Source organism: Rhinopithecus bieti, unplaced genomic scaffold (genome assembly GCF_001698545.2).
Source record: "Rhinopithecus bieti isolate Rb0 unplaced genomic scaffold, ASM169854v2 scaffold_35538, whole genome shotgun sequence".
NCBI classification, from domain to species: domain Eukaryota; kingdom Metazoa; phylum Chordata; class Mammalia; order Primates; family Cercopithecidae; genus Rhinopithecus; species Rhinopithecus bieti.
In genome coordinates, this window is record NW_016815913.1 from 1,656,991 (window position 1) to 1,684,577 (window position 27,587).

At 37.7% G+C, this 27,587-nt stretch overlaps 1 protein-coding gene across 1 annotated transcript in view; it reads right to left on the bottom strand.

Moving 5' to 3' along the window:
- The window catches only part of SUPT20H (SPT20 homolog, SAGA complex component), a 54,237-nt gene extending 32,821 nt beyond the window's left edge, over positions 1-21,416 (bottom strand). The window contains 10 exon segments of the mRNA XM_017854123.1: positions 2,764-2,817; positions 2,933-3,049; positions 6,798-6,901; positions 7,962-8,088; positions 10,245-10,264; positions 10,267-10,310; positions 10,587-10,645; positions 11,277-11,312; positions 14,215-14,310; positions 21,270-21,416. Of these exon segments, the coding sequence (XP_017709612.1) occupies positions 2,764-2,817; positions 2,933-3,049; positions 6,798-6,901; positions 7,962-8,088; positions 10,245-10,264; positions 10,267-10,310; positions 10,587-10,645; positions 11,277-11,312; positions 14,215-14,217 (564 nt within the window). The 5' untranslated portion in view covers positions 14,218-14,310; positions 21,270-21,416.
- Positions 21,417-27,587: the final 6,171 nt, after the last annotated feature.

Consider the following 27,587-nt stretch of genomic DNA (forward strand, 5'->3'; position numbering starts at 1 on the left):
ATAGGGTCATAAAGGGTTATGGCTTTTTTTAGTAACTGTGAAGTAATAGTCCCATCCTAGACTCAACTATATTACAAGAATAAAAATGACTCTGCTAATATTGAGTGAACTCTATATACCCAATTCCAAAGTACATACAGGCTCTTTACTGTTATCACATAATGTACTTTACTGAATCCTATTACTTTGCTTAACCTCTGAAATATCTTGATAGCTAAGGCTATTTTTTAAAGTGAATCAATTAATAATATTGTTAAATAATAATTTGTTAGAATTAACCAATTGCTTTTGCATGTACATTAACTAGATCTGGCTGGTTTCTTCCTCATTGTGTTACTTAAGAGTTTATTTTATTCACTGAATTCCTATAAACTGCTAGTTGTAACTAGCAGCTTGATTTAATATGGGCTCCTTTTTTTTTTTTTTTGGACAAGAGTTCTTTATTGGTGCTAGTACCTCTGTTGTATAATGTCTGTTGCATCAAACCGGGAGGTACACAATAATTAACTGTTCCATCTCCAATCAGTGGGTTTAATCAGATTGCTACATTACAAAATTTCCCATTAACCTATCATCTAATAGTTTTCACATCCAAGAATTACTGTTATCTAGATTCATTACTTCATTAAGACTTTAAAACTTTTATTTTTCAAAAGTCTATCATTTCTTTTGCACCTATCAGCCGGAAATTTTCCTAAGAATTTTCCCTCACTTACTTGGCTGCCTAAAATACAGTTCATAACAAGAAGGGCAGAATAAATACTATATTCTCTCCTTTATCAATCCTCAGAGTAAGAAACTGATGCCCTAGCAAACTCTGATGGTAACCAATGAGTTTTTCTGTTGTCTAATATTCTTTTGATTGCTTTTAATCTTTTTGCAGATGACAACATTATAGCCCAAACCAAAACACAATACTTGGTAGTTATTGATGAATTGAAGCTTATTTTATAATCACATGTCACAGAAAGGATAACTACCATTACTGATATTTTCTTTTGACTTGGTAATTATTCCTCACTATAGTCACAGACAACTGAACACTTTTTGGAGTAGGCATCTCATATACAAGGGGTCTTTAAAAGTTTATGAAAAATGAATATTAAGAAAAAACTATACATAGGTTTCAAAACTTTTTGCACCAAAATAAATATGTACTAAGCTGTTATAATATGTCTGAACAGAATCTAGTTTGAAACACTAAGATAAGACATCAGTTTGAAAACAGCCTCTACCAGAGCAACATGAATCCTGCTAAAACTGAAGCAAGAACAAACATCAAATTGATGGTGAAGCCTGAATGGAAGAATTGTGAAATCACTGACACTTTTTGAAAAGTTTATGGGAAGAATGCCTCAAAGAAAGCAGCAGTTTACAAATGGGTAACTTGTTTTAAGAATGGACAAGACTATGTTGAAGATGAAGCCTGCAGCAGCAGATCACCCACATCAATTTACGAGGAAAAAATTCATTTCGTTTGTAACCTAATTGAAGAGGACCAATGATTAACAGCAGAAACAAAAGCCAACACTATAGGCATCTCAACTGGTTCAGCTTGAATGATTTTGACAGAAAAATAAAGTTGAGTAAACTTTCCACTCGATGGGTGCCAAAACCACTGCATCCAGATCAGCTGAAAAAGCTGAGTTTTCAATGGAAATGTTCAACAAGTAGGACCAAGATACTAAAGCATTCTTTCCAGTATAATACTGAAGATAATAAAGCACAATTAAGGCAATGGCTACCAAGAGGCAGAAGTGGTTCAGTCAAAGCAAAAGCAGACAGGTGAAGAGCAAAGATCATGGAAACAGTTTTCTGGGATGCTCAAGACATTTTGCTTGTTGACTTTCTGTAGGAACAAAGAATGATAACATGCTTATTATGAGTGTTTTGAGAAAGTTAGCCAAAGCTTCAGCAGAAAAATGCCTGGGAAAGCTTCACCAGAGTCGTTCTGCACCATAATGCCTCTGCTCATTCCTCTCATCAAAAAAGAGAAATTTTGTAAGAGTTTTGATGGGAAACCATTAGGTATCCACCTTACAGTCCAGATTTGGCTCTTTCCGACTTCTTGTTTCCCAATCTTAAAAAAAAAAAAAGTTTAAAAAGTACCCATTTTTCTTCAGTTAATAATGTAAAACTGATTGCATTGATATGGTTCAGTTCCCAGGACCCTCACTTCTTTAGGGGTGGACTAAATAAATGGTTGGTATCATTTACAAGCGTCTTGAACTTAATGGAGCTTATACGGAGAAGAAAAGTTTATATTTTTTATCTTTTAATCCCAGTTTTCCACAAACTTTCTGAAGTTCCCTCATATATCACTGAGCCAGAACTGGAGGGTTAACTGGTTATTCTCAGGGGTAAGAGAGTTCCTCTCATTTCAAGGCAACCAGTATAAATGGCAAAGAAAGATAGGTTAGGCTGGGTTAGAAACTTGAATTACTTAAAAAAAAATACAGTATCTATTTGTAGTCAAAGTAAAAACATTCTTCTTCTATTTGAGAGGAGATAAAGAACTAAGTTTTATCTCATTGAACATATTAGGCCAGCTTCACCCTAAAATGATCTTAGGCAACTTGAGGGATTACTACATGTATAAAGAGACCCTTAACTTCCAGATCTCATAAAGGAATACCAGCTTTTCACATAAAGCATTAAACTTAATTATTGAATAAAAATAAGCAGAAAATCACTTTTGCTTAATGATAAGTTTTTTTCATCCTGTATTTTGCCTGTTTGAAATTAAAAAACAAAACAACTAACCTGGGTCCATTTATGGTTATCACTTGTTATTGAATGTACATCACAAATTAAAGTCTAGAAGAAATAAACATTTAAAAAACTCATTAATCTATGCACAAACATATGGAGACATTTCGATAAATGAAACTCCCAACTAAAATCTAAAATAGTATATCTTAAACATCCTTACCTGCATTGTTGGACGTAAGAGAATGTGCCGACTTTGGTAACCAGGAGATTTCATGTTACTGGACTGCCTGTAGTCACGTATTTCTGCTATGACACATCCGCAATGAAAAATATTAACCTGTTCGGGTAAAAATATGTAAATGTCATTTTTTTCCCAAAAGTCTAAATAAGTAGTTTATATCAAACATTTCGCATCCTTTACATTCATGCAACATTTCTGGCCACTCATGTATGCATTCTTCAGTAGATTTCCTTGGTAGATTTAACACTGTGTAAACCTTTTCAGAGGAAGTATTTTATATTCATCACTATGACACAAGAAGCAATTTAAAACTATTTAAGTTTCTAATTATAGATTGACTTTGGCATCTACCAAGTCAACTGACTTTTGGCATTTACATACTATTATGTTACAGATCCTTGGAACTGTTCTTGATCCTTGGACCAGTGAGCTGTTCTTCTGCAGCTCACTGTCTTCCTGTTACATTTTGCTAACTTTGCCATTACTATAAAGTTTGTCATTGTTATAAATTGCCAATCAACCTTGCCAGTGTTTCAGCTTCTAGATACAACTTCTATATTTGCTCTGCTAAAATTTTCAGAAATAAAATCTTTGCCCTTAGCCTTTATTAATAGGAGGGAAGCTAAACATAAAATTCAAATGAAAAATAGTTTTTCAGGCTGGGCATGGTAGCTCACGCCTGTAATCCCAGCACTTTGGGAGGCCAAGGTGGGTGGATCACAAGGTCAGGAGATAGAGACCATCCTGGGTAACATGGTGAAACCCCGTCTCTACTAAACATACAAACAAATTAGCTGGGTGTGGTGGCGAGAGCCTGTAGTCCCAGCTACTCGGGAGGCTGAGGCAGGAGAATGGCGTGAACCCGGGAGGTGGAGCTTGCAGTGAGCCAAGATTGGGCCACTGCACTCCAGCCTGGGTGACAGAGTGAGACTCGGAAAAAAAAAAAAAGGAAAATAGTTTTTCAGTCCTTTCTATGCCCAAATGTAAGAACTGTTATCATTGAAGTCTTTCTAGTTATGACTTGCCACAGTCACTCATAGTATGTTTTTCACCCATTCAAAACTTTTAGTGGGTACTGTGGTCTCCATGTTATGTCATTCTTATTGTCATTCTTTTTAATAAATATTTACTGAGCAACTACAATACATACTATGTGCTAGGCACTATCCAGGTACAGCTTCACAGATACGGTAGTCAGACAACATTTGCACTCAGTTGTGAGAAGACAGGCAATAAACATGTAAACAGAACAAAATAATTTTAGATAGTGATGAATTCTATAAAGGAAATCAAATAGGGAAGGGTCAATCTGGATTGTATGTGCAGATAAAAACCTTAGGTTTTACTTAAGATCTGAATCACAAGAAAAGGCCAGATACATTACGGACAGATCATTCCAGACAGAGGGAATAACACATGAGAAGTTCTTACTGTAGGAACAAGCTTGGAGTGTTTTATTGTGGAAATGAAACAAGGATGGATGGAATGTAGTGAGTGAGGATGACATTTAGAAGATGAAGACAGGCCGGGCACAGTGGCTCAAGCCTGTAATCCCAGCACTTTCGGAGGCCGAGACGTGCGGGTCACGAGGTCAGGAGATCGAGACCATCCTGGCAAACATGGTGAAACCCCATCTCTACTAAAAAATACAAAAAAACTAGCCGGGCAAGGTGGCGGGCGCCTGTAGTCCCAGCTACTCGGGAGGCTGAGGTAGGAGAATGGCATAAACCCGGGAGGCGGAGCTTGCAGTGAGCCGAGATCCGGCCACTGCACTCCAGCCTGGGCGACAGAGCAAGACTCCGTCTCAAAAAAAAAAAAAAAAAAAGATGAAGACAAACAGGAAAGCAAGGGTTTTGTTCAGAGCACTGGGCACAACCATGTATCTTAAAGAGAGAGCTGGCATTTGCTGATGGACTGAATGTGGAAGGTGAGGATAGGGTCATCTGCTAGACTGAAGAGACTGGTGATAAAACTGGTTTGGGAGGTAAAATAAAGTTCTGTTTTTGTCATGTTAAATTTTAGGAACCTATTATATATCCAACTAAGTATGTAAGTTAGGAGCTTGGTGGAATGGCCATGGTGAGGCATATAGGCAATAGAGTAAGTAACATCTTAAAAACACATGAAACTGGCTGAAATCATTCAGGGAGAATATTACTAAAGAAAAACAGAGGGCCAAGGACTGAACCTGAAAACACACACGTTTATGGATGGAACAGGGATCACAGTAAAAAAGACCAAAGGATTAGAGAAGGCAGAGGAAAACCAGGAAAACAATGTCTCAGAAGTCAACAGAAAGGCATTTCAAGCAGGACACAGTTATATCCACTGATCTTTGCTAAGAGGCCAATTAAGAAGAGAACAGAAAAGTGACCAATTATTCAGTATATGGAGATCACTGATAACTTTGACAAATGCAGCCTCTGCAGAATGACGTCATGATGCCAAATGAGATGGGCAGTGGAAAGAATGGGATGTGCAAAAAAGGAAATGACTACAAATTCTTTGAGTAGCATTGCTGTCAAGAGTAACAAGAGCAGTAGCTGGAGAAGGGAGGATTTTTTTTTTTTAATTTGAGACATACAGGTTAAGTATCCCTTATCTGAAGTGCTTCAGACCAGAAGCATTTTGGAGCCGGAAATATTTGCATTATACTTAGGTTAAGCAGCCCTAATTAAAAAACGTGAAATCTGAAATGTTCCAATTAGCATTTCTTTTAAGTGTCATGTCAGTGCTCAGACTTTGAAACACTGTGGACTTCATATTTTCAGATTTGAGATGCTCAACCTCTAACACAGTATGCTTGCATTCTGCATTTAGTAGAGAAAGAGAAATAGAAAAAAAAGAGAGGTTATAATTTTAAGTCCTTGAGAAGGAAGGGGAGGATCCAGAAAACAAGTGGAGGGGATGGATGCCTATAAACAGTACACATCAACTATTTTAACAGGAAGGCAGGCAGACATGAAGAGAGAGGTAGGGATGCTAGTTGACTGGTGCTAGGAAGAAACGAGAGCTCTCATGTGATGTCTTCTTTTTCCTCAGTAGAGTACACAGCATGGCTGGTGTTAAGGCAGTAAAAAGGAAGTAGACAAGGCAAGGGAGTGCTCATCTAGGCAAGCTATGAAGAGAAGTACAGATGTGAAGAGAAGTACAGATGTGAAGAGAAGTACAGATGTGAGGAGAAGTACAGATGTAAAGGCCAGTTTCTGGCCCCAAGTGAAAACTTCATAAATATTCAAAGTGGTTTCTTTCATAATTTCTTAATTGTAACTATATGGAAATTTCCAGTTGATGAGCTAATTGTTCTAACTATTTTAGAAGAACTACATCTATACGTTTCAGTATACCCTGAAGGTTAAAGATCACACAATAAATCCATTTCCAGATAGCTATACATGTCTCATTTCATCTTCTATTATTATTAGTTTCAGAGACAGGGTCTTGCTCTATCGCCCATGCTGGAGTGCAGTGGTGCAATCACTGCAATTCTGGTTTACCTCTTCCTTCTCTAATCCTTCCTTCTCTAGTCCTGCAGTGGTACAGGAGGATCACTTGAACCCAAGGGTTTGAGACTGTAGTGAGCTCAAACTCCTGGGCTCAAGTGATCCTCCTGTCTTAGCCTCCCAAAGTGCTGGATAATATTATAGGCATGAGCCACCAAAGCCCAGCCTCATTTCATGTTCTAAAGGCTGTTGGGAACAGTGATAGAAATTAAACATCATCTGTCACGAAACATCATATAGTCATTTATATACATACATGTATACATACATATAAATGTGACATATATATATCATATACATATAACAAATATAAAGACATTTTAAAGACAAAAATTTTGTACCTGAGATTTTTCTAGGAGATCGACCAAAATAGGAGGTAATTCTTCTGCATCCAAATATTCAAGCAACTCTCCTTCTTCATAGGGCAGTCGAATGGTCTCAGAATCTTAATTTAAAACATAAAGTTTGAAAATGACGACGCTCACTGAAAGCTTAGTTGTATAATTCAAATGGCTTTTCAAAAAAATGTCTATAATAAAACCAAAAGGCATTTCAACAAAGCAAGGATTGAAAAAAAAACAAAACCAAAAGTCCCTCCTAATGTCCTTCTTTATTTAAGGGGGGGAAAAAACCTAACACATTATGAAAAAACATCTGGCATAACATCACAATCTGAATCACAGCCCAAAGCAAAATAATCAGAATATGATAAAATTCCAATGTCAAAGTAACTGAAAGTTCACTGAAGACCAATTAATCTAATCTGGAAATCAGAGGACAATTTGGTGCGTTATCTGAAAAGTGGTCACTTTTAGAACAAAATACTCTTGGTGTTACACTTTACAACTAATTATCAACACACACACAAAATTCTAGCTATGAGAGTTCCTTGTAGAACTCACATTATCATCATTATTAAATTTTTTTATCTCTTTAACGAAACTGAAGAGTATTTATATTTTTAAATTATTTTCATACTCACCATTAACAGAAATGCTCATATTCAATATTAATAGAAATATTTTTAATATGTGAAAATTACTCAAAAGGCAGCAAGTCTACTTAATTTTGAAGATTTCAGACTCATATTCAAACTGCAGGATTACCTACCTTTAAACACGGTATACTATCTTAAAATATAAATAGCAACAGAATGAAAGGAAATTCTATTTTAATTATCTGTAAGCTATGTTTCTATAATTTTCCTTTTTTTTTTAACCTTTCCTTTGCTTCTGAGATGCTTTTATAATTGGACTTCAAAGACATATCAATTAGAATACTTCTAAAATGCACACTCAGGAAAGATAACCATAAGAGAAATAATTTCTAATATTCTACCAAAACATATCATAGGGAAGAAAATGAGGATCAAAATCTGTTTTTATCACTAAGTCATCACCATCTGAAGGACAAATGCTTTAGCAGGTTAAAAAACTACTTTATAAAAGCAGCACATCCTGCCTGGCAAAAGTATTTTGTGGCAGCTATGCTCTGGAGGGTCTTACCTGATCCATTTTTTCCCCTGAGCATCAGAGAATATCCCTCATTTCCTGGGTACAGATTGACCACTAAACATGACAAAGTCTCTTGCATAACAAGCTTCTCTAACAAGTTCACATTTCTTCTTAATTTCTGCTTTAAAGAGAGGCAGAGTTCATTAAAATAATCCAGTATAACCTTAATAAATAATGCTATGATTTAACAAAATCAGGCTTGAAGTAACCTTTTGGTGCTCTTTCCGCATTATGATTCTGAATAAATGAAGAAGGCTCACAAAACTATAGCCACTACATATGGGACAGCTATGTAAACCTAATTTTTATGTACTACTATGTTTCAAGCAAATTAATTCATATTTTAAAAACTGGTGACCTCCAAGAAAATATAAGCACTTAAATATAAAACACTTTTGAATACTTAATAAAATATTTAAATAAGTAGAATATAAAATCATTAAATGCAAATATATAAAACACAGAAGTATATAGTTTCCATTAAGTATAAGTCTAACCTAAAGAATATGGAGCATTCTCTTTGGTTGTATCTAAGAAGTGCACATTTCTTAAATATTTTATAGGCTAAATAAGATACAAACAAGTTCAACAGCTCTAAGCTGAAATGCTGAACCTAAAAATATCTAATTGGTAAGACGAAGTAAGCAATTTGGACATATTCTGTAAATCCAATTCAACAGCACCTTAAAAACCACAACAAAGTCCATGATTTTAAAAATGCGTATGATTTAAAATAAAACCTACTTACAGATTTAACAAATCATGTCATCAAATCTCATTTAGCAAAGATAACAGTAAATAGAATATTTTTTCAGAATCTCAAAAAAAAACAAAATGTCTTGAATATCTTATATTTAGTAAATATATATTAAACATGTATCATACACACATACAGAGAGAAGTGATAAATTCTTAATCTGTCATCACCATAAAATGAAAACACTAAGTAATCTGAAAATTTTTTAAAAGGCAAACAATTTTAACCACTTTGAAGTTAAACTAGTAAAGAGAGACTAAAATGTTAGTCTTTTCAGTGTAGCGAAACCCCTCATAATTTGACTTAAGACAGAATTAGATAAATTTTTATAGTATGTGTACCTCTTCAACAAAACAAATTAGCTACCACGGAGTTGATCCCATCTAGACTAGAGGTTACAAATTTTCTTTCTTAATGGGTCAGATAGTATTTTATGCTTGTGGGCCAAATAGTTTGTGCTGCAACACTCAATTTGTCTTTGTACCTGTAAGCCAGCCCTAGATAATATACAAACCAACAGGTGTGATGGGTTCCAATAAAAATTCATTTATAAAAACATGTAGTAGGCACATTTAGCTGGTGGAGAGCAGCTTGCCAATTCCAATTTAGAATCTTCATATATGCAGCTCTCTTATTTTAGTTCTGTCACTGAGGTGATGAATATGTACATTCTATTGTTTGTAGTGATGATTTCATGGGTGTTTCTATCTACAATGCACATGTCAAAACTTAAAAAATATATACTTTAAACATGTACAATTTATTGTATGTCACGTATATATCAGTAAAACTTATGAAAAACACACTGTAAGATTTATAAGTTTAAAATAATTTTTTTCCTAATATGAAGATTTTAAAGTTAGACACTACTGGAATTCCACTGTTTCTGCCCTGAATAGTAAAACTGTATTCATTTTTAAAGACAGACAACAAAAGCTCATAGAGACCTTTAAGGCTCTTCCAACCCGAGGGCTCAAAGACATTAATAAATCAACTTCTGTTACATTTCTACGACCCACATCTTTTGCTACATAAAAACGAATTAAGTTAAATTGGCCATGAACTCATTTTATGAGCAAGCTCACTTTTTATTACTGTACTTGAATTTCATACACGCTCTGTAATAGCTCTGGCTTTCCAGTTCAAATCATCATGAGAAAACAGGTTACTGCTATAAATTTGTAAATCACTTCTCAGGAGGAAGAGCTATAAATTTATAAATCACTTCTCAGAGGAAGAAGAAGCAAAAGATAATATATATTGTGTCTTTGCTCATGACTTCCTAGTCAGACAGTCTGTTATTTAATATAACTGTTCCTTCACTCCTACCTCAGCAGGTGATCTCTGCCTGGGGCCACATTAGCCAGAGCTCTGGGTCAGCTGCAGAACTGACTCGTATCTGGCTAAAAGAGATGTTAGTTCACTCACACACACAAGAATAATACTCTAAATGTAACTCCTCCAAATTACTCTCTTCTACATTTCAAAAGCTACAACACAATAAAATGTATACTTACCTTAACCTCAGGTTCTTTTCACATTCTTCAATATACAAGTCATAAAGTTTTTGAAATACAGACTTTCTAAAAAAATTTAATGAAACAAATATATAAAATGTTAATATAGTAATCATCATGACATGAATGTTATTTAATTTTTTCCTAAATTTTAACATTTTTTCCTCAATTTCCCAAAAACTGGGGTGGAGCTGAATATAGCAGCTAACATTAACTTAGAAATTCCTAACACATGCAAAGAACCTATAAAATTTCTAGTTCAGTGCCTACTAGGAATGCAATAAAAGGTGGCCATCATCATATTTCAGTGAATCTAAGATGTTACCAATTAATTATTCATACCTTCCACTTGATAGGTATTTCCTTTTAGGAGGTCTCTGTCGGGCACTTTCAATGACATACTAAAAAACAAAAGTTTATGAGAATAGCTAGCCTTTTGCTTTTGACTATGAACAACTGTATTGAGTATATCTAAAACATAAGTAAGGCTAAAAAGGCTATTCAGTCACTTAAGTCTCTGAATTACATCTTGTAGGAAAAACTACTTAACATATAAAGATAAGTTTCAAACATATGAAATTTGAACTGCACTACAATTTGGCAGAGTATTTCATTGCCATAAGCAAAATCATAGTTTCACAACCATGACTTCACAGGTCAGAAATATTATCAATGTATTTTATGGTTGTTCAAAATATGCTTAATATATGAAAAATCGTATACTGTATACCTTAGCTATTTTTTCCTTTGAGTAATTAGAAAACTTGTCAAAACAGGAAAATATAATTTTGGAAATTCTATATCCTTGTTCAAGTAAGTTTTAGTCCATAACATTATTATCTTGAGGATTCCAAGTAATAGGTGATCCAAATATCACCTGGTATTTTTATATATTTATAGCAAAATGATATGCATACTTGTCCTAAAATAATAATGTGCTCCTTTAAAAATCACATACAAAAATCTCTTAACACTGAGCTTTTGTCAGTTAAAGACAACACTATTTCAATATGTAACTTAGTCACACCTCACCTCTGCACGATCCAAAGCTAGTTCTAAAGCTTGTTGCTGTAAAAAGTAAATAGTATATTTGGCAACATTAGTTATTTCCACAAAAAAAATTTAATATACATTTAACATTTCTAATGTTTTCTAAAACAGGTCTAATATATTTTCCTTTATTTGTCTCCTCCACTCCACTCTATGATCAATATATACAACAAAGAAAAAATATGAGTCTTGGGCACCTGATTACTAACAACAAACTAAATAAGAATGCTAACACGGTCTCTCTGGTCAGTATTTGTGAGGTTAACATAGGGGAGGTTTGGATATGGCAGCTATTCATCACTTCATAGACTTTTAATTTTTAAGAGCACCATTCAAAAAAATTTACTGGCCATAGAGTACACAATCAAAATGAAGCAAAGGCTAAACTCTCCTAATTTGCTAAAAATCTTGAAAATTGGGAGTGGGGTTGTACTGGCACTTAACATTAACTTAGAAAGTGCTAATATATTAATGTAAAAAACCTATAACATCTCTAGCTCAGTGCCTAGAAAGAATGCAATAAATGATGGCTAGCATTGCCATGTTTCAATGAATTTAAGATGCCACTGAAAGCATGCATCATTATTTTGCATTATATTAAGACAGAAAAAAAAAGCTATAAATTGTAAGATATTCGAGTATCAACTCATGAATTCAGTAATATTAAAATATAAAAGAAAATGAACCTCAGAATTGATGAAATATTTTACTGTTATTAAATATAAAGTTTGAGATCTACTAGTAGATCCCTATCCACTCATTTCTTAAAGACGAGGAAAAAATATGGTGAAGCTATGGTATGCCTTCATTTGTAAAGCTTTCATTTCTAAAGACACACATGAATAAAAGCATTAGGTCCTAAACAAAATCAAACATGGCCAGGCATGGTGGCTCACACCTGTAATCCCAGCACTTTGAGAGGTCGAGGCAGGAGGATCACCTGAGGTAAGGAGTTCAAGACCAGCCTGGCCAACACGGTAAAACCCCATCTCAACTAAAAATACAAAATTAGCCAGGCGTGGTGGCACACGCCTATAGTCCCAGCTACTCAGAAGGCTGAGGAAGGAGAATCACTTGAACCCGGGAAGCAGAGGTTGCAGGTTGCAGTGAGCCCAGATCGTGCTATTGTACTACAGCCTGGGCAAAAAGAGCAAAACTCAAGTCTAAAAAACAAAACAAAACAACAACAAAAAAAACCCAACCTAAATATACCACCAGTGGTTCTCTTTCTCGTATTTTGTTTTATAGTATTTTTCATTCACAATGATAGTCATTTTTAAATTTTATTCAGAGGCACAGAACTTTCAGCTTTTATTTAAAAGGACTTAAATTCTTCTGTCTTATTTTGTAGATTCCAATACCTCAACCTACCAAATTGCATGTGGGTAAAAACTCCTACCACCCACCAAAGTCCCAGGAGGGCAAGGGGGAAAAACAAATACTGCCACCCTTTGGAAATCATGGGAACTTTTAAGTGACCACCTAGTTCTAAGGATGGATAATTTGTATAATTCCAAAAACAGTGGGCCTTCTTGCACTGTTCAATCAAAAACAATCCATATTATCAAATATCTAAATATGATAAGTGAAGAAAGTCTGAAATCTGCCATCTTTTCAAAACATTCAGTTATAACAAATCTACACCAATTTGCTTTGTTAAAAAATCTTGGCCAGGCACTGTGGCACATGCCTGTAATCCCAAAGCTTTGGGAAGCTGAGGTGGGAAACCAGGAGTTTGAGACCAGCCTGGAGAATACAGTGAGATTCTGTCTCTCCCCCCAAAAAAAAAAAAAAAAAAAACTTATAAAGAGCAGATTCCCAATGAAACTGGTTCCCAGGATTCAAGTTAAGATTCCTGAATCCCATTTTCCCTGATCCCATTTTCCACCATGAAAACATAATTCTGTACATATACACTTCACAAATACAGAAGGTTCTTTTAAATTTTGCCCATAGAAGTTTAGAGTTTGTATCAAAAAATTATAATAAACACAATCAAATATATATAGTCTAGGACAATTTTAAACAGTCAACATCTCAAGTAAATATTTCGTCTTCTGAAATTAAAACTTCAAAGGGTCTAGAGAGACATGTCTACATACATGAATAAAAGCATCATTCATTCATTACCTCCTTCAAATACTTAAGAGGAAAACGATTAGTGAATATAGATGCAAAATACAAGGTGTGGTCAGAACCCCACTGTGATATTTCTACTTTTCTCTAATAGGGGAGGAGTAGACAGGCAAGAACCCAAGAGGATAAGGAAGATGAATGTTTTCTGAAGATGTGATGCAGAACAGGGGTTATCTAAATAAATAACATGGTGGTCAATGTTCATTTATTCTCTGTCAAATGCTGCTGCTTCTTTAAAACATTAAAAAGTGTTTTTCTCCCTTAGTCTGTCATTTCTTAATGGCAAAAGTTAAATGCCTACTCCTAAGTATGTTTAGTGACTCTAAGTCAGTGAACAGAAATGTGCCTTTCGAAGCTCAGCACTGATGCTGCCTGAAATACGTTATGTGCAGTTAGCAGGTTACATTTGTTTTTAAAGTTTAATAAAATGTAAAGAAAAGCTTTAAAATATGAGAAATCTATACTCCCCAAAACTGTTTGTATTTATACCCATCCTCCTTGCCAACGATTTGGAATATGGCAAAGCAGATAGTAGTAAATATTTTTAATACTTCATAAACACAAGAACAGATAGATGGATGAATGTGATAATTATAACACTGATTAGTGGGGAATATATTTTATAGAGAAGATTTTGCAATGTGATTGCTAAGTAATTTCCCAGTTGGGATAACTTGTACAGCTTACAAGAGTATTTCTGTATCTACAATACAAATATCTTTATGAAGATGAAGGAAGAGAACATTCTAAAACACAAATTTGAACATACTGAGCTGCAGCTTACCATTATGGCATAAAATAAGGGTCCAAAAGAAGAGATAACTTATGTACGCTGATGAAGTGGGGTGAACACCATGTCTTTAACATCAATCTTACAGTACTGAAAAGCAAAAACAATAAAACCCCAATATTAACATAAGGCTATTACAAGAAAAAAATGAGATTACATATTTAATAATTAACAAGGAAAATTACTTATTTTTTAAGACATATATATTTTTAAGACTTTTTTAATAATGTGTAAACAATAAAATTCATGTACTACAACCTATCCACTCACTGCAGAAAAGCAGTTTTAACTAGGTAGGGCAAAACACATTTGCAAGTTACAATTATTACTCCCTTTCTTCAAAAATATTTAACATCCCAAGAGAGAAAAAAAAAAAAAATTTAAAAAAATCTCTTCTCTGGCTGGGTGCGGTGGCTCAAGCCTGTAATCCCAGCACTTTGGGAGATCGAGACCATCCTGGCTAACATGGTGAAACCCCGTCTCTACTAAAAAGTACAAAAAACTAGCCGGGCGAGGTGGTGGCGCCTGTAGTCCCAGCTGCTCGGGAGGCTGAGGCAAGAGAATGGCGTGAACCCGAGAGGAGGAGCTTACAGTGAGCTGAGATCCGGCCACTGCACTCCAGCCTGGGCGACAGAGCGACACTCCGTCTCAAAAAAAAAAATCTCTTCTCTATCACCACTGTTGCTGTTCTCATTTTTCCTCTGAATTATTTTAATAGCCTGCCCACTGGGCTTGTTCACTATACAGCTGACTTTACAAATCACAGATATAATCATGTCTGCTGATAAAAAATCCTTACTAATAAAAGAGGACACAAACAAATAGAAAAAAAACTCCATGCTCATGGATAGGAAGAATCAATATTGTGAAAATGGCCATATTGCCCTAAGTGCTTATAGATTCAAAGCTATTACCATTAAGCTACCATTAACTTTCTTCACAAAACTGGAAAATACTACTTTAAATTTCATATGGAACCAAAAAAGAGCCTGTATTGCCAAGACAATCCTCAGCAAAAAGAACAAAACTGGAGGCATCACGCTGTCTGACTTCAAACTATACTACAAGGCTACAGTAACCAAAACATCATGCTACTGGTACCAAAACAGATATATAGACCAGTGGAACAGAACAGAGGCCTCAGAAATAACACCACACATCTACAACCATCTAGTCTTCAACAAACCTGACAAAAACTAGCAATGGGGAGAGGATTCCCTATTTAATAAACGGCGCTGGGAAAACCAGCTAGCCATACACAGAAAACAGAAATTGGACCCCTTCCTTACATCTTATACAAAAATTAACTCAAGATGGATTAAAGACTTAAACATAAAACCTAAAACCATAAAACCCTAGAAGAAAACCTAGGGAATACCATTCAGGACATAGGCATGGGCAAAGACTTCATGACTAAAACACCAAAAGCAACTGCAACAAAAGCCAAAATTGACAAATGGGATCTAATTAAACTAAAGAGCTTCTGCTCAGCAAAAGAAGCTATCATCAGAGTGGGAGAACATTTTTGCAATCTATCCTTCTGACAAAGGTCTAATACCCAGAATCTACAAGCAACTTAGAAGAAAAAAACAACCCCATCAAAAAGTGGGTGAAGGATATGAACAGACACTTCTCAAAAGACATTTATGAGGCCAACATATGAAAAAAAGCTCATTATCACTGGTCATTAGAAAAATGCAAATCAAAACCACAATGAAATACCATCTCATGCCAGTTAGAATGGCGATCATTAAAAAGTCTAGAAACAACAGATGCTGGTGAGGCTGTGGAGAAATGGGAATACTTTTACACTGTTGGTGGGAGTGTAAATTAGTTCAATCATTGTGGAAGATGGTGTGGTGATGCCTCAAGGATCTAGAACCAGAAATACTGTTTGACCCAGCAATTTCATTACTGGGTATATACCCAAAGGATTATAAATCATTCTACTATAAAGACACATGCACACGTAACATATGTTTACTGGAGCACTATTTACAATAATGAAGACTTGAAACCAACCCAAATGGCCACCAGTGATAGACTGGATAAAGAAAGGGTGGCACATATACACCATGGAACACTACGCAGCCATAAAAAAGAATGAATTCATGTCCTTTGCAGGGACATGAATGATTCTGGAAACCACCATCCTCAACAAACTAACACAGGAACAGAAAACCAAACAGCACATGCTCTCACTCCTAAGTGGGATTTGAACAATAAGAACACATGGACACAGACAGGGAGGAGAACATACACAGCTGGGGACCTGTTGGGGGGCAAAGGGGAGGGAGAGCATTAGGACAAATCCCTAACACCATGCGGGGCCTTAAAACCTAAGATGACCGGTTGATAGGTGAAGCGCAAACACCATGGGCACATGCTATATGTATGTAACAAACCTGCATGTTCAGCACATGTATCCCATAAATTAAACTAAAATAACAATAATAAAAAGGACACATTATCTCCCATGTTTGATACAAAAAAAACAAAGCAAAACCAAACCTCACTCCGTGGGTACATGGTTTTTAATATTCGGCTGGGAAGAAAGAAGGGAATTATAAACCATTTCTGCCTAAATACTAAAAATGGATGGTGTTTTACCAGGGGCACAGCCCTTGTTTGTTTTTTAGATGCCAAATGAATCAGCTGCGTTTTTCCATTTCTCTTGAAACAATAATGCTAAGCCAAATTAATGGGATGATTCAAACAGTATTTCGTGCTTGCTTAAAAATTAACCAAAATAAGCCCATCACTCAAGAAAAACAACCTTCCCATGTTAAATGTGCTGGGAAAACTGGCTAATAATAACAATTTGAACCCATAAGGTTATAATTTCAAGGGACTTTTATGTGACTGCTATTTGTCAAAAGGCTTTTTTGACGGATTGCTGGTTGGACACTGACAAATCATTTTTGATATTGTTTAAGAATGTACTGACATTTAAAAGATTTTGTAACTCTCACAACATTGAAGTGTGCGCAAATACACGAATGAATGGGTTTCAAATTATGCATGAATAAAGGACTGATCAAGTTGCAGAGAGACCGATGGATTTCAAACTAACAGACATAAAGTTCACTGATATAATTTCAAGTTCAGATTGCAATTAACTTTGGAAAAAACAACGATGTTTTGAGTTTTGTCGCAGTGTCAAAAATAGGTACACACTTACCTAAAATGATTATTTAAAAGGTTCTGATGTTTTCCACTTAAAAAAACATTAAATAAAATAAAAAACATAATCTCTATAAAAGGAAAAAGTATACAAATTGGCATTTTGAACGTATATGGTATTTTCGGCGTATTTACTGTTGTATTGCATTAAGAAAGCAGGAAAGAAAGAATTCATCACATAAAAATATTATATTTTTTTAGAGTAGGCCCATAATGCTAATTTTTCAGTCAGACAAATATTTCCAACCTCTCAAAGACATTTTTAAAAATTTTACTATGTGTGAATTTTTTTGCATTTAGAGTAACTTTAATTTTTTTATGACAACTCAGAGATCTAAGAACATGGAGAGCTAAGACAACTCAACATGACTTGCTGAGATCTAATCTCAAGATAATGCGTGTTTGTTTTATAACTTTTTTAAAAATTCTGCATTTGCTATGAATGATCAATTGTACATTCAATTGTAGTATAATTAATATGTATGTACTCTTTACCATTTTTCCGTCAAAAGTAACATCTTGCAAGGTGTTGTGAAAGCGTAATTTTGGGCTGGGCGCCAGTGGCGTCGCACCTGTAATCCCAGGCACTTTGGGAGGCTGAGGCCAGGGAGGATCACTTGAGGTCGGGAGTTCAAGACCGCCTAACCAAGCAGGCAAACCCTGTTTCTACTAAAATACAAAATTTAGCCAAGGCATGGTAGGCACATTGCTATAATCCCAGCTACTCGGGAGGCTGAGGCAGGAGAATCGCTTGAACCTGGGAGTCGGAGGGTGTGAATGAGCCAAAAATCGTGCCACTGCACTCCAGCCTGGGCGACAAAGCAAGATCCTATCAAAAAAAAAAAAAAAAAAAAAAAATAGAGCCAGGCGCGGTGGCGCGTGCCCATAGTCCCAGCTACACGGGAAGCTGAGGGAGCAGAATCGCTCCCAGGAGGCGCACGTTGCAGTGAGCCGGGATCCTGCCGCTACACTCTGGCCTGGATGAGAAAAAAATAAAATCCTCTTATTAATATCCTCCAAATGCCTCAGGATATATTTTCTAGATGCCAATTCCAATGCCACCAGCCCTTAAGCAACTATGCACTCTTGAAAACCTTCTTTCCAGTAACTACAGGAGTTCTCATCCTGGCTGCACAAAAGTAACTTGCGGAGCTTGAAACTGTGGGATGCCTGTGACCCACCCGCTTCAGACAGATTAAGTGGTCTAGAGTGAGGCACGGTCCCCATTTTTGGAGCTTCCCAGACGGGTCAAATGTGCTGCCAGGGTTAAAGCTCACTCTGCCTAGCACAGAGACAGTGCATAACATTTGCTCTGAGATAAGACTGGGCATGGTCGTTCACACCTGTAACCCTAGGACTTTGGGGGGCCCAGGTGGGAGGATCATCTGTCTGAGCTGAGGAATTTGAGACCAGTCTGGCCAACATAGTGAGACCTTGTCACTACCAAGGCAAGAAAAAAAAAATCAGTCCAACATGGTGGTACACGTCTGTAGTCCCAGCTACTCGGGAGGCTGAGGCAGGAGGATCACTTAAGCTCGGGAAAGAGGCTGCAGTGAGCCATGATCACACCACTGTACTCCAGCCTGGGTAACAGAGCAAGACCCTGTCTCAAAAAATGAATAAATAAATAAATAAATAAATAAATAAATAAATAAATAAAAATAGAAAACATTTGCTCTGAGAGTGATGACAAATAAAAATTATTGTTATTCACCTAACTTCATGTAACCACTACTGGGTGTCTATACAGCTGAACTAAAGCACAACTTCTGATGACAGAAAACAAGATTTTCCAGGTAAAACAGCTTTGCTTTGATTTTTGGTGAACCCCAAAGCTTTGTTTTGTGCCAAGTCATTAAAAGAAAAAAAAAAAAAAAAAGGAAAGGGCCAGGTGGGGTGTGGCTCACGCCAGTAATCCCAGCACTTTGGGAGGCGGAGGCTGCGGATGGCCTGAGCCCTGGAGCAGTAGTTCCGAACCTGCCTGAACAACATGGGCAAAGTGTCTCTACAAAAAAATACAGAAGGCCAAGCGCAGTGGCTCACGCCTATAATCCCAGCACTTTGGGAGGCCAAGGCAGGTGGATCGCTTCAGCCCAGGAGTTCGAGACTAGCCTGGACGACATGGCGAAACCCCGTCTCCACTAAACACACAAAAATCAGCCGGGTGTGGTCATGTGCACCTGTAATCCCAGCTACTCAGGAGGCTGAGGCAGGAGAATCGCTTGAACCTGAGAGATGGAAGCTGCAGTGAGCCAAGATCGCGCTACTGCACTCCAGCCTGGGAGACAGAGCGAGACTCCGTCTCAAAAAAATAAATAAATAAATAAAATAAAAAATAAATAAATAAATTTTGGCTAGGGCGGTAGTTCATGCCTGTAAGAGGCAGAATCAGGTGGATCACTTGAGGTCAGGAATTCGAGACCAGCCTGACCAACAATGGTGAAACCCAGTCTCTACTAAAAAAATAAAAAAGTAGCCGGGTGTGTCGGCACACGCCTGTAATCCCAGCTACTCGGGAGGCTGAAGCAGGATAATCGCTCGAACCGGGAGGCAGAGGTTGCAGTGAGCCGGGATAGCGCCACTGCACTCCAGCCTGGGCAAGAAGAGTGAAACTCTGTCAGGCGGGGCGGGGGACTAAACAACTCTTAAAAATGGACTAAACTCCTAATACAACACAAACACAAGCACCATACAACTGTAAATGATTTACAATCATTTACAATGAGTAAATTATTACTCCTACCCTTGAAGAGCTCGTAGGAGTTGTTCTTTAAGTTGAATTTAGGTTAAGGTGAAAATTTTCTGACCACTGAATTTGAAGACGAAGATACGCTACGTACTTTCAGACAAAATGTGATGACTTTAAGATTTCTTGTCACTAAATTGGGGATGGGGGCTTACTAACTTTAAGTCCTTCAGACAAAAACTAATAACTTCATATCTCTCACAAAGCAAACATTCTGACTGTATACAGTACTAGAATCTGCGAGAAAATTGTAATCATTATCATCTCAGACCTAGACCAGAATTCAGAACTCTCCACGTCCACTCTTCGGTCCCTTCCAATATCACAACCTGCAAACTAATCAAACCAGCACCTGTTTTTACACTTTTTTAAAAAAAGCAACGCATTTTAAAAAAGGATCCAATTATGCTCAGAAACGAATATGTATTTCTCAACTTGGGTCTAACTTTATAACATGGTGATCAACCCAAGTACACTGTACTCAACTCCAAAAATCCTGCTCTTCACTTTGTATTTTGAGTCCTACTAGAGACGTTGATGAATTGCACTCAAGAAGATGCGGCCCCCACTACGCAGTGGTTATGGGAGATGGCTTCCAGGGCAACTGTTCTCCAAGTTCATTTCTAAGCGCCGGGTAACCATGGCCAGTAATTAACCCAAATTCTAAACGTTACTATCAATTCTACTGATTTCCCTGATCGACCAGTCTTCCCACTGCAGGAGCTTCTGTCACAACTTAGGCTTTACCTGTAAAACCGTCATCTCCACAGAGGAGCGACCAGCCTTTATGCAATATGGACACCAAGAAAAACGCCTCCAAAGACGCGCAAGGCAAAATTCTTGCCAATGTCCGGAAATAACCGTATCTGGAACCCAAAAGTCAAACTAAAATTGAAAGTTCGGCTTAGCAACACCGCAAAAGGCGATGTACGCGGCGTCCGTACGGAGGTTAGGTGCCTCAACCCCCGCCCCGGCCTGCCGGGACTCTGGGGACCCCGTCTTCCTCCAGCGGGCTCTGGGATGCGGCCCGCTCACCTCTGACCCTGGCCGGATCTCGCGCGCCTAAGCCACCGCGTTGCCAGTCGCCGGCCAGTCCCACCCACCTACCGCCGCAGCCCACCTGTGCGGGTCGCCTTGCCGCTAGGCCCCAAGACGGCGCCGCCTGTTCGGCCGCAAAGCCCACCCGCCCCCTCGGCCGCTGCGCGCTGCACCCCCACCAACGGCCTGTTCCGGCGGCCGCACTTCCGACTGGCGGGCTGGGCCGGGGGGCGGGGAAGGCGGGCGGAAGGGGAGGAGCCGGGAGGGCGGGGCCGCGGCCAGGAGCCTGCATCTCAGCGTTTGGCGCAGGACCCCGGTGAGGCCCGCAGAGACTCAGGTCTGGGCGGGAGGCTGGGCCCGGAAGCTCTGCTCAGGCTTGCAGTCCCAGTCCGCAAAGTGGGAGGGAGGGTGTAGATGTGAATTTGGGGAAAAGCGACCCTGTGGAATTTCTAGAGTGGAAGAAACGTAGAACTAGCTTTTCTCTTTGCTTAACACATCCAAATGGAAGAACAGCGACACCGTTACCTACATTTACTAGTCCAGTGCTTACAACCTTCTGTAGTATATCAATCGCCAATGAGTTTAATGTTTTTTTAAAAAATCACCCCAGAGAAGGGTTCTAAAAATTCAGAAACCGCATTACCAGCCCACATTGTAAAGTCTGTTTTGTTTTGTTTGTTTTTAAGACAGTCTTGCTCTGTCGCCCAGGCTGGAGTGGAGTGGTGAAATCTCAGCTAACTGCAACCTTTGCCTCCTGGGTTCAAGCGATTCCCGTGCCTCAGTCTCCGGAGTAGCTGGGATTATAGGGGTGCACCACCACACCCGGCTAATTTTTGTATTTTTAGTAGAGACTGTTTCACTATGTTGGACAGGCTGGTCTTGAACACCTGATCTCAAGTGATCCACCCGCCTCGGCCTCCCAAAGTGCTGGGATTACAGGCGTGAGCCAATCGTGCGCGGCCTGGGGTGAACCTTTTTAATGAGCATTTATTATTTGCCGTTCACAATGCCAAGTGTCATGATGAATGAAAATGTCTTGGAATTAGAGGTGGTGGTTGCACACATTATACATGTATTAAAGTACACCTCAAAATAAAATCCGAACACATTAAGTGGTTACTCCCATTCTTCCCTCTCTTAGCCCCTGGTAAATGCCAATCAGCTTTCAAACTGTGGTACCTAATATGGCTATTTCATATAAATGGAATGTGTGACCTCTTGGTCTGTCTTCTTAGCATAATCTTTTGCAGGTTCACCTTGTACACCTTGTGGGATGTATCAGTACTTCATTTCTCTTTATGGCTACTATTCCACTGTACCTAGATGCCACAGTTTTACCTGTCCATTCGTTGATGGACATTTGGGTTGTTTCCACTTTCGGGCTATTGTGAATAGTGATGATATGAACATTTGTATACAAGTATTTGCTCAAGTCCCTGTTTTCAATTCTTTTGGGTATAAACATAGTGGAACTTCTGGGTCTTATAGTAATCATGCGTGAAAATATTTGAGGAACCCATAAACAAATGTTTCTGTAGCAGCTGAACCATTTTACATACCAAGAGCATTGTCGGGGATTCCAGTTTCTCCACATCCTCACTAACACCGTAATTTTCTATTCCTTTGACAGTAACCATCCCAAAGGGTATAAAGTGGTATTTTATTGTGGGTTTGATTTGCATTCCCTAATGGCTAGTTTTGTTGAGCATCTTTTCATGCCCTTGTTGGCCATTTGTATATCTTCTTTGGAGAACTCTCTATTGAGGTCTTTCCACATTTTAAAATTGAGTTGTCTTTTTGTTATTCAAGTTATATGTAGTTATATATTCTGGATATTAGACCCTTATGAGATATATCATTAGTGGATACTTTCTCCCATTCTGTAGGTTGTCTTTTCACTTTCTTGATAAGATCCTTTAGTGTACAAACTTTTTAATTTTGATGAGGTCTGATTTATCTATTTTGTTACTTGTGCTTTTGGTGTCATAACCAAGAATCCATTGTGCAAGCACACTAGCTTTCATGTCTCTTCTTATTAGTGTACTAATTACATTGGATAAGGGCTCCACCTTTATGATCTTCTTAAACCTTAATTACCTCCTTATAGATCTTATCTCCAATACAGTGACATTGGGGTTTGGGGTTACACATATGAATTTTGTGGGGATATAATTTGGTCAACAGACTTCTGTACCCCTGCAGTTCATGTCTTTATTGAATTCAAAATACATTCATACCACCTCAACAGTCTCAAAAGCCTTAACTCATTCCAGCATCAACTCTAAAGTCTGAAGTCCAAAGTCTCTTCTAAATATCACCTAAAAACTTGAGATATGATTCATCCTGATGCAAATTTTTTCCCTATGAAACTGTAAAACCAGACAAATTATTTGCTTCCAAAATACAGTGGCAGAACAGGTATAGAATAGGCATTCAAAAAAAAAAAAAAAAAATAGGAGAAAGAAAGAAAGGAAAGAAAAGAAATAGGGGAAAAGGAAGGGAGGACAGGTCCCAAGCAAGTCCAAAAATCTAGCAAGGCAAATTCTAATAGATATTAAGGCTCAAGAATAATCCATTTTGATTCAGTGCCCTGCCTTCCAGACCTACTAGGGTGGTGGCCCTGCCTTCTGGACCCCAGGTGGATGCTGTACCTCTCCTCACACTCTGCCAGACGTGCTCTCCCAGGCAGAGTCTCATCCCAAAAGTTTTGCTAGGTAATGGCCTTGATAACATCTGAATTGCTTTGAGGTCCATCTCCCCTTTTCTTAAAGAACAGTGCAAGTATGGCCAGGTACGGTTGCTCATGCCTGTAATCCTAACACTTTGGGAGGCCAAAGCAGGCAGATTATGAGGTCAGGAATTTGAGACCAGCCTAGACAACACAGTGAAACCCCATCTCTACTAAATACACAAAAATTAGCTTGACCTGGTGGTGCTCGCCTGTAATCCCAGCTACTTGGGAGGCTGAGGCAGGAGCATCACTTGAACCTGGGAGGTGGAAGTTGCAGTGAGCCGAGATCATGCCATTGCACTCCAGCCTGGGCAATGGAGTGAGACTCCATCTCAAAAAAAAAAAAAAAAAGAATAGTACAAGTTAGCAGCTGGAAAGCTCTATTGTCCTGCCTGTAGAATCTAGGACATGTAAAAGCCTTCCATCATTTTTGTCTTGTGTGCATCTCCTTCAGTTGAAACAGGCAGTGTTTCTGTTCATATAATCTCATCATTTATTTATCAAATGATAGTCTAACCATACCTTTGGTGTTCTCTTTAGAATATACTTTCTCATTTTATGCAATATGACAGGCAGATAATTTTCTAGATATTTAAGTTTTGGTTCCTTTTTGCTTAACAATTTCTTCTTTCATTCATCTCTCTCCTCTTGCGTTTTACTATAAGCATTCAGGAAGATCCAGGCCACACTTTCAGCATTTTGCTTACAAATCTCAGATAAATATTCAATTTTATCATTCATAAATTCTGTCTTCCAGAAAGCACTAGAAAACAAGTCAGCCAAGTTGTTTGCTACTTTATAACAAGGATTGCCTTTCTTCTGTCTTCCAGTGACCGACTCCTCACTTCCATCTGAGACCTCACAAGAATGGCCTTTAACAAACATATATTTACTAAAATTCTGTTCATGATTATGTTTTCTCTAAGAAGATGGAGGCTTTCTCTTCAACTGTATTTCTGAGTTCTTACCAGAATTGCCTTTAACATCCATATTTCTAGCATGGAAATCTGGGCTTTTTCTAGCATGCACCTCAGAATTCTTTTAGCCTCTACCCATTACCTAGTTCCAAAGCCACTTTCACATTTTTAGGTTTTATTAAAGCAACACCCAACTTCTTGGTAGCAAAATCTATCTTAGTTTGCTCAAGCCACTATAATAAAATACCATAAACTGAACGGCCTAAGCAACAGAAATTTATTTCTCACAGTTCTGGAGGCTGCGAAGTCCAAGATCAAGGTGCTTGCCAATTTGGTTTCTGGTGAGGGCTCTTTTACTGGCGAATCCATGGCCACCTTCTTTCTGCATTCTCATATGACAAAGGAAGGGGAGAAGGGAAGGGAAACAGACAGAGAAACACACATAGAGAGAAAGAGATCTGGTGGGATTTTTTATTTTTTTTTATAAAGATACTAATCTATAGGATCAGAATTCCACCCTTGTTATCCATTTAACCTCAGTTACCTTCTTATAGGTCCCATCTCCAAATACAGTGACATTGGGGGTTTGAGCTTCAATATATGAATTTTGAGGGGACATATTCAGTTCTTAGCAAATGCTACTATCAATGACAATTTTTTTTTTAATTTTCCAGATTGCTCATTGCTTATGTATAGAAACATAATTGATTCTGAGGTATTGTCTTAGTCCATTTTCTGCTGCTGTAACAGAATGCTACAGACTGGGTAATATATAATAAACAGAAATTTATTGACTCACAGTTCTGGATGCTGAAGAGTCTAAGATTGAAGGGCTGCCATCTGGTGAGAGCCTACTTGGTTTGTATGTTATCCCATGGTGGAAGAGCAAAGAGAGGGCTAGAGAGCAAGGGATCAAACTTGAAGCCTCAAGTCCTTTTACAATTGACATTAATTTATTCATGAGAGTGGAGACCTCATGACCTAAACAACTTACATTAGGCTTACCACCCAACATTGTTGCATTATGGATTAAGTTTCTAGCATGTCCTTTGGGGGGATATATTCAAATCATAGCAGGTGTTAACCTTGTACTCTGAAAATTTACTTATTAGCTCTAATAATTTTGTATGTGTGTATACAAGTGTATACTCTTTAGGATTTCTATATATAGAATCATGTAATCTGTGAACTGAGATAGTTATACTTTTTTTTCTCCCAGTTTGAACCCTTTCATTTCTTTTCCTTGGTTAATTGCTCTGACCAGAGCCATCCCATTTTACATATTTTGCTCAGGTGATTATGGAAGCTGGCAAGTCTGAAATCTGTTGGGCAGCTGAGTAGGCTGGATTCTCAGGCAAGAGTTGATACTGTAGTCTTGAGGCAGAATTTCTTTTTCTCTGAGTAATCTCAGATTTTGCTCTTAAGGCCTTCAGCTAATTGAATAAGTTCCACCCACATTATCAAGATTAATCTCTTTTGCCTAAAGTCAACTGATTATAGATATTAAATATATCTTCAAAATACCTTCACAGCAACACCTAGATTAATGTTTGATTGTGTACTGTAGCCTAGCAAAATTGACATGTAAAATGAACCATCCATTCAATGTGGTAGATAGTGTTAGTTCACAGGATTTTAAAACATTTTTATTTCTCACTCTCCTTCCCATGGCTTCAGTGTGGGCAGAGTATACTTCCTCATGGTGATTTTGCATGTGGCTATGTGACTCATTTTGGCCACTGGAATATGAACAGATCCACTAGCAGATGGGAATAACTAGGTGGGGTCTTAGAAGTAGAAGGCGTGTGTGTTCTGAATCCTCTGTGTGTGTGTGTGTGTGTATTTCTGTAAGCAATGATACAGAGTCCAATTTGAAAGAGCTCCTACTGGCAAAAGAACGGACAATTGGAGCAACAAGGAGAATCAGAAAGATTTTTTTGACTGAAATGGTTTGAAATACATCAAAAATTTCAAAATACATAAATTTCAATGCTTTTATAAAACCTCTCACTGGTCACATTGAGGATTGCTAGGGCACTAATTCATTATTCTGAAATTGCTTTTAAAAAGTTTTTTAAACCAAATTTTTTGCTTTCCTACACAACTGGAATTCAGAGTAAACCAAAGAGTTGATAGGGGAAAACCTTCTTTTTTCTTTTTGAGATGGAGTTTCACTCTTTTTGCCCAGGCTGTAGTGCAATCGTGCAGTCTTGGCTCACTGCAACCTCCACCTCCCAGGTTCAAGTATTCCCCTGCCTCAGCCCCCTGAGTAGCTGGGATTACAGGCGTGTGCCACTACACCTGGCTAATTTTGTATTTTTAGTAGAGACAGGGTTTCACCATGTTGTCCTGGCTAGTCTTGAACTCCTGACCTCAGACAATTGACCTGCCTCAGCCTCCCAAAGTGCTGAGATTACAGGTGTGAGCCACTACGCCCGGCCTGGGAAAATTTTTTAATAGAAAAATTCCAGTGCATAAATGAAGAAGAAGTGATAGAATATCACCATTTTGCAACCTGTAAGAAAACAATGCTTCTAGGGAAAAACTACTAATGGTTGCCAAATAACCAAATGGGTGGAAGGTTGAAAGGAAACTTAGTAGTGATCCACTTTATAGTGTGTCAGGCTGACAATACCTGGTCAATCTTAACAATACCAAAAGTGAGATGATCAAAGATTATGTGCTATGTACTATACTATATAAATAGTACTTTATAGTATTATTGTTTATGACTTTTTAAATAAAATCATAA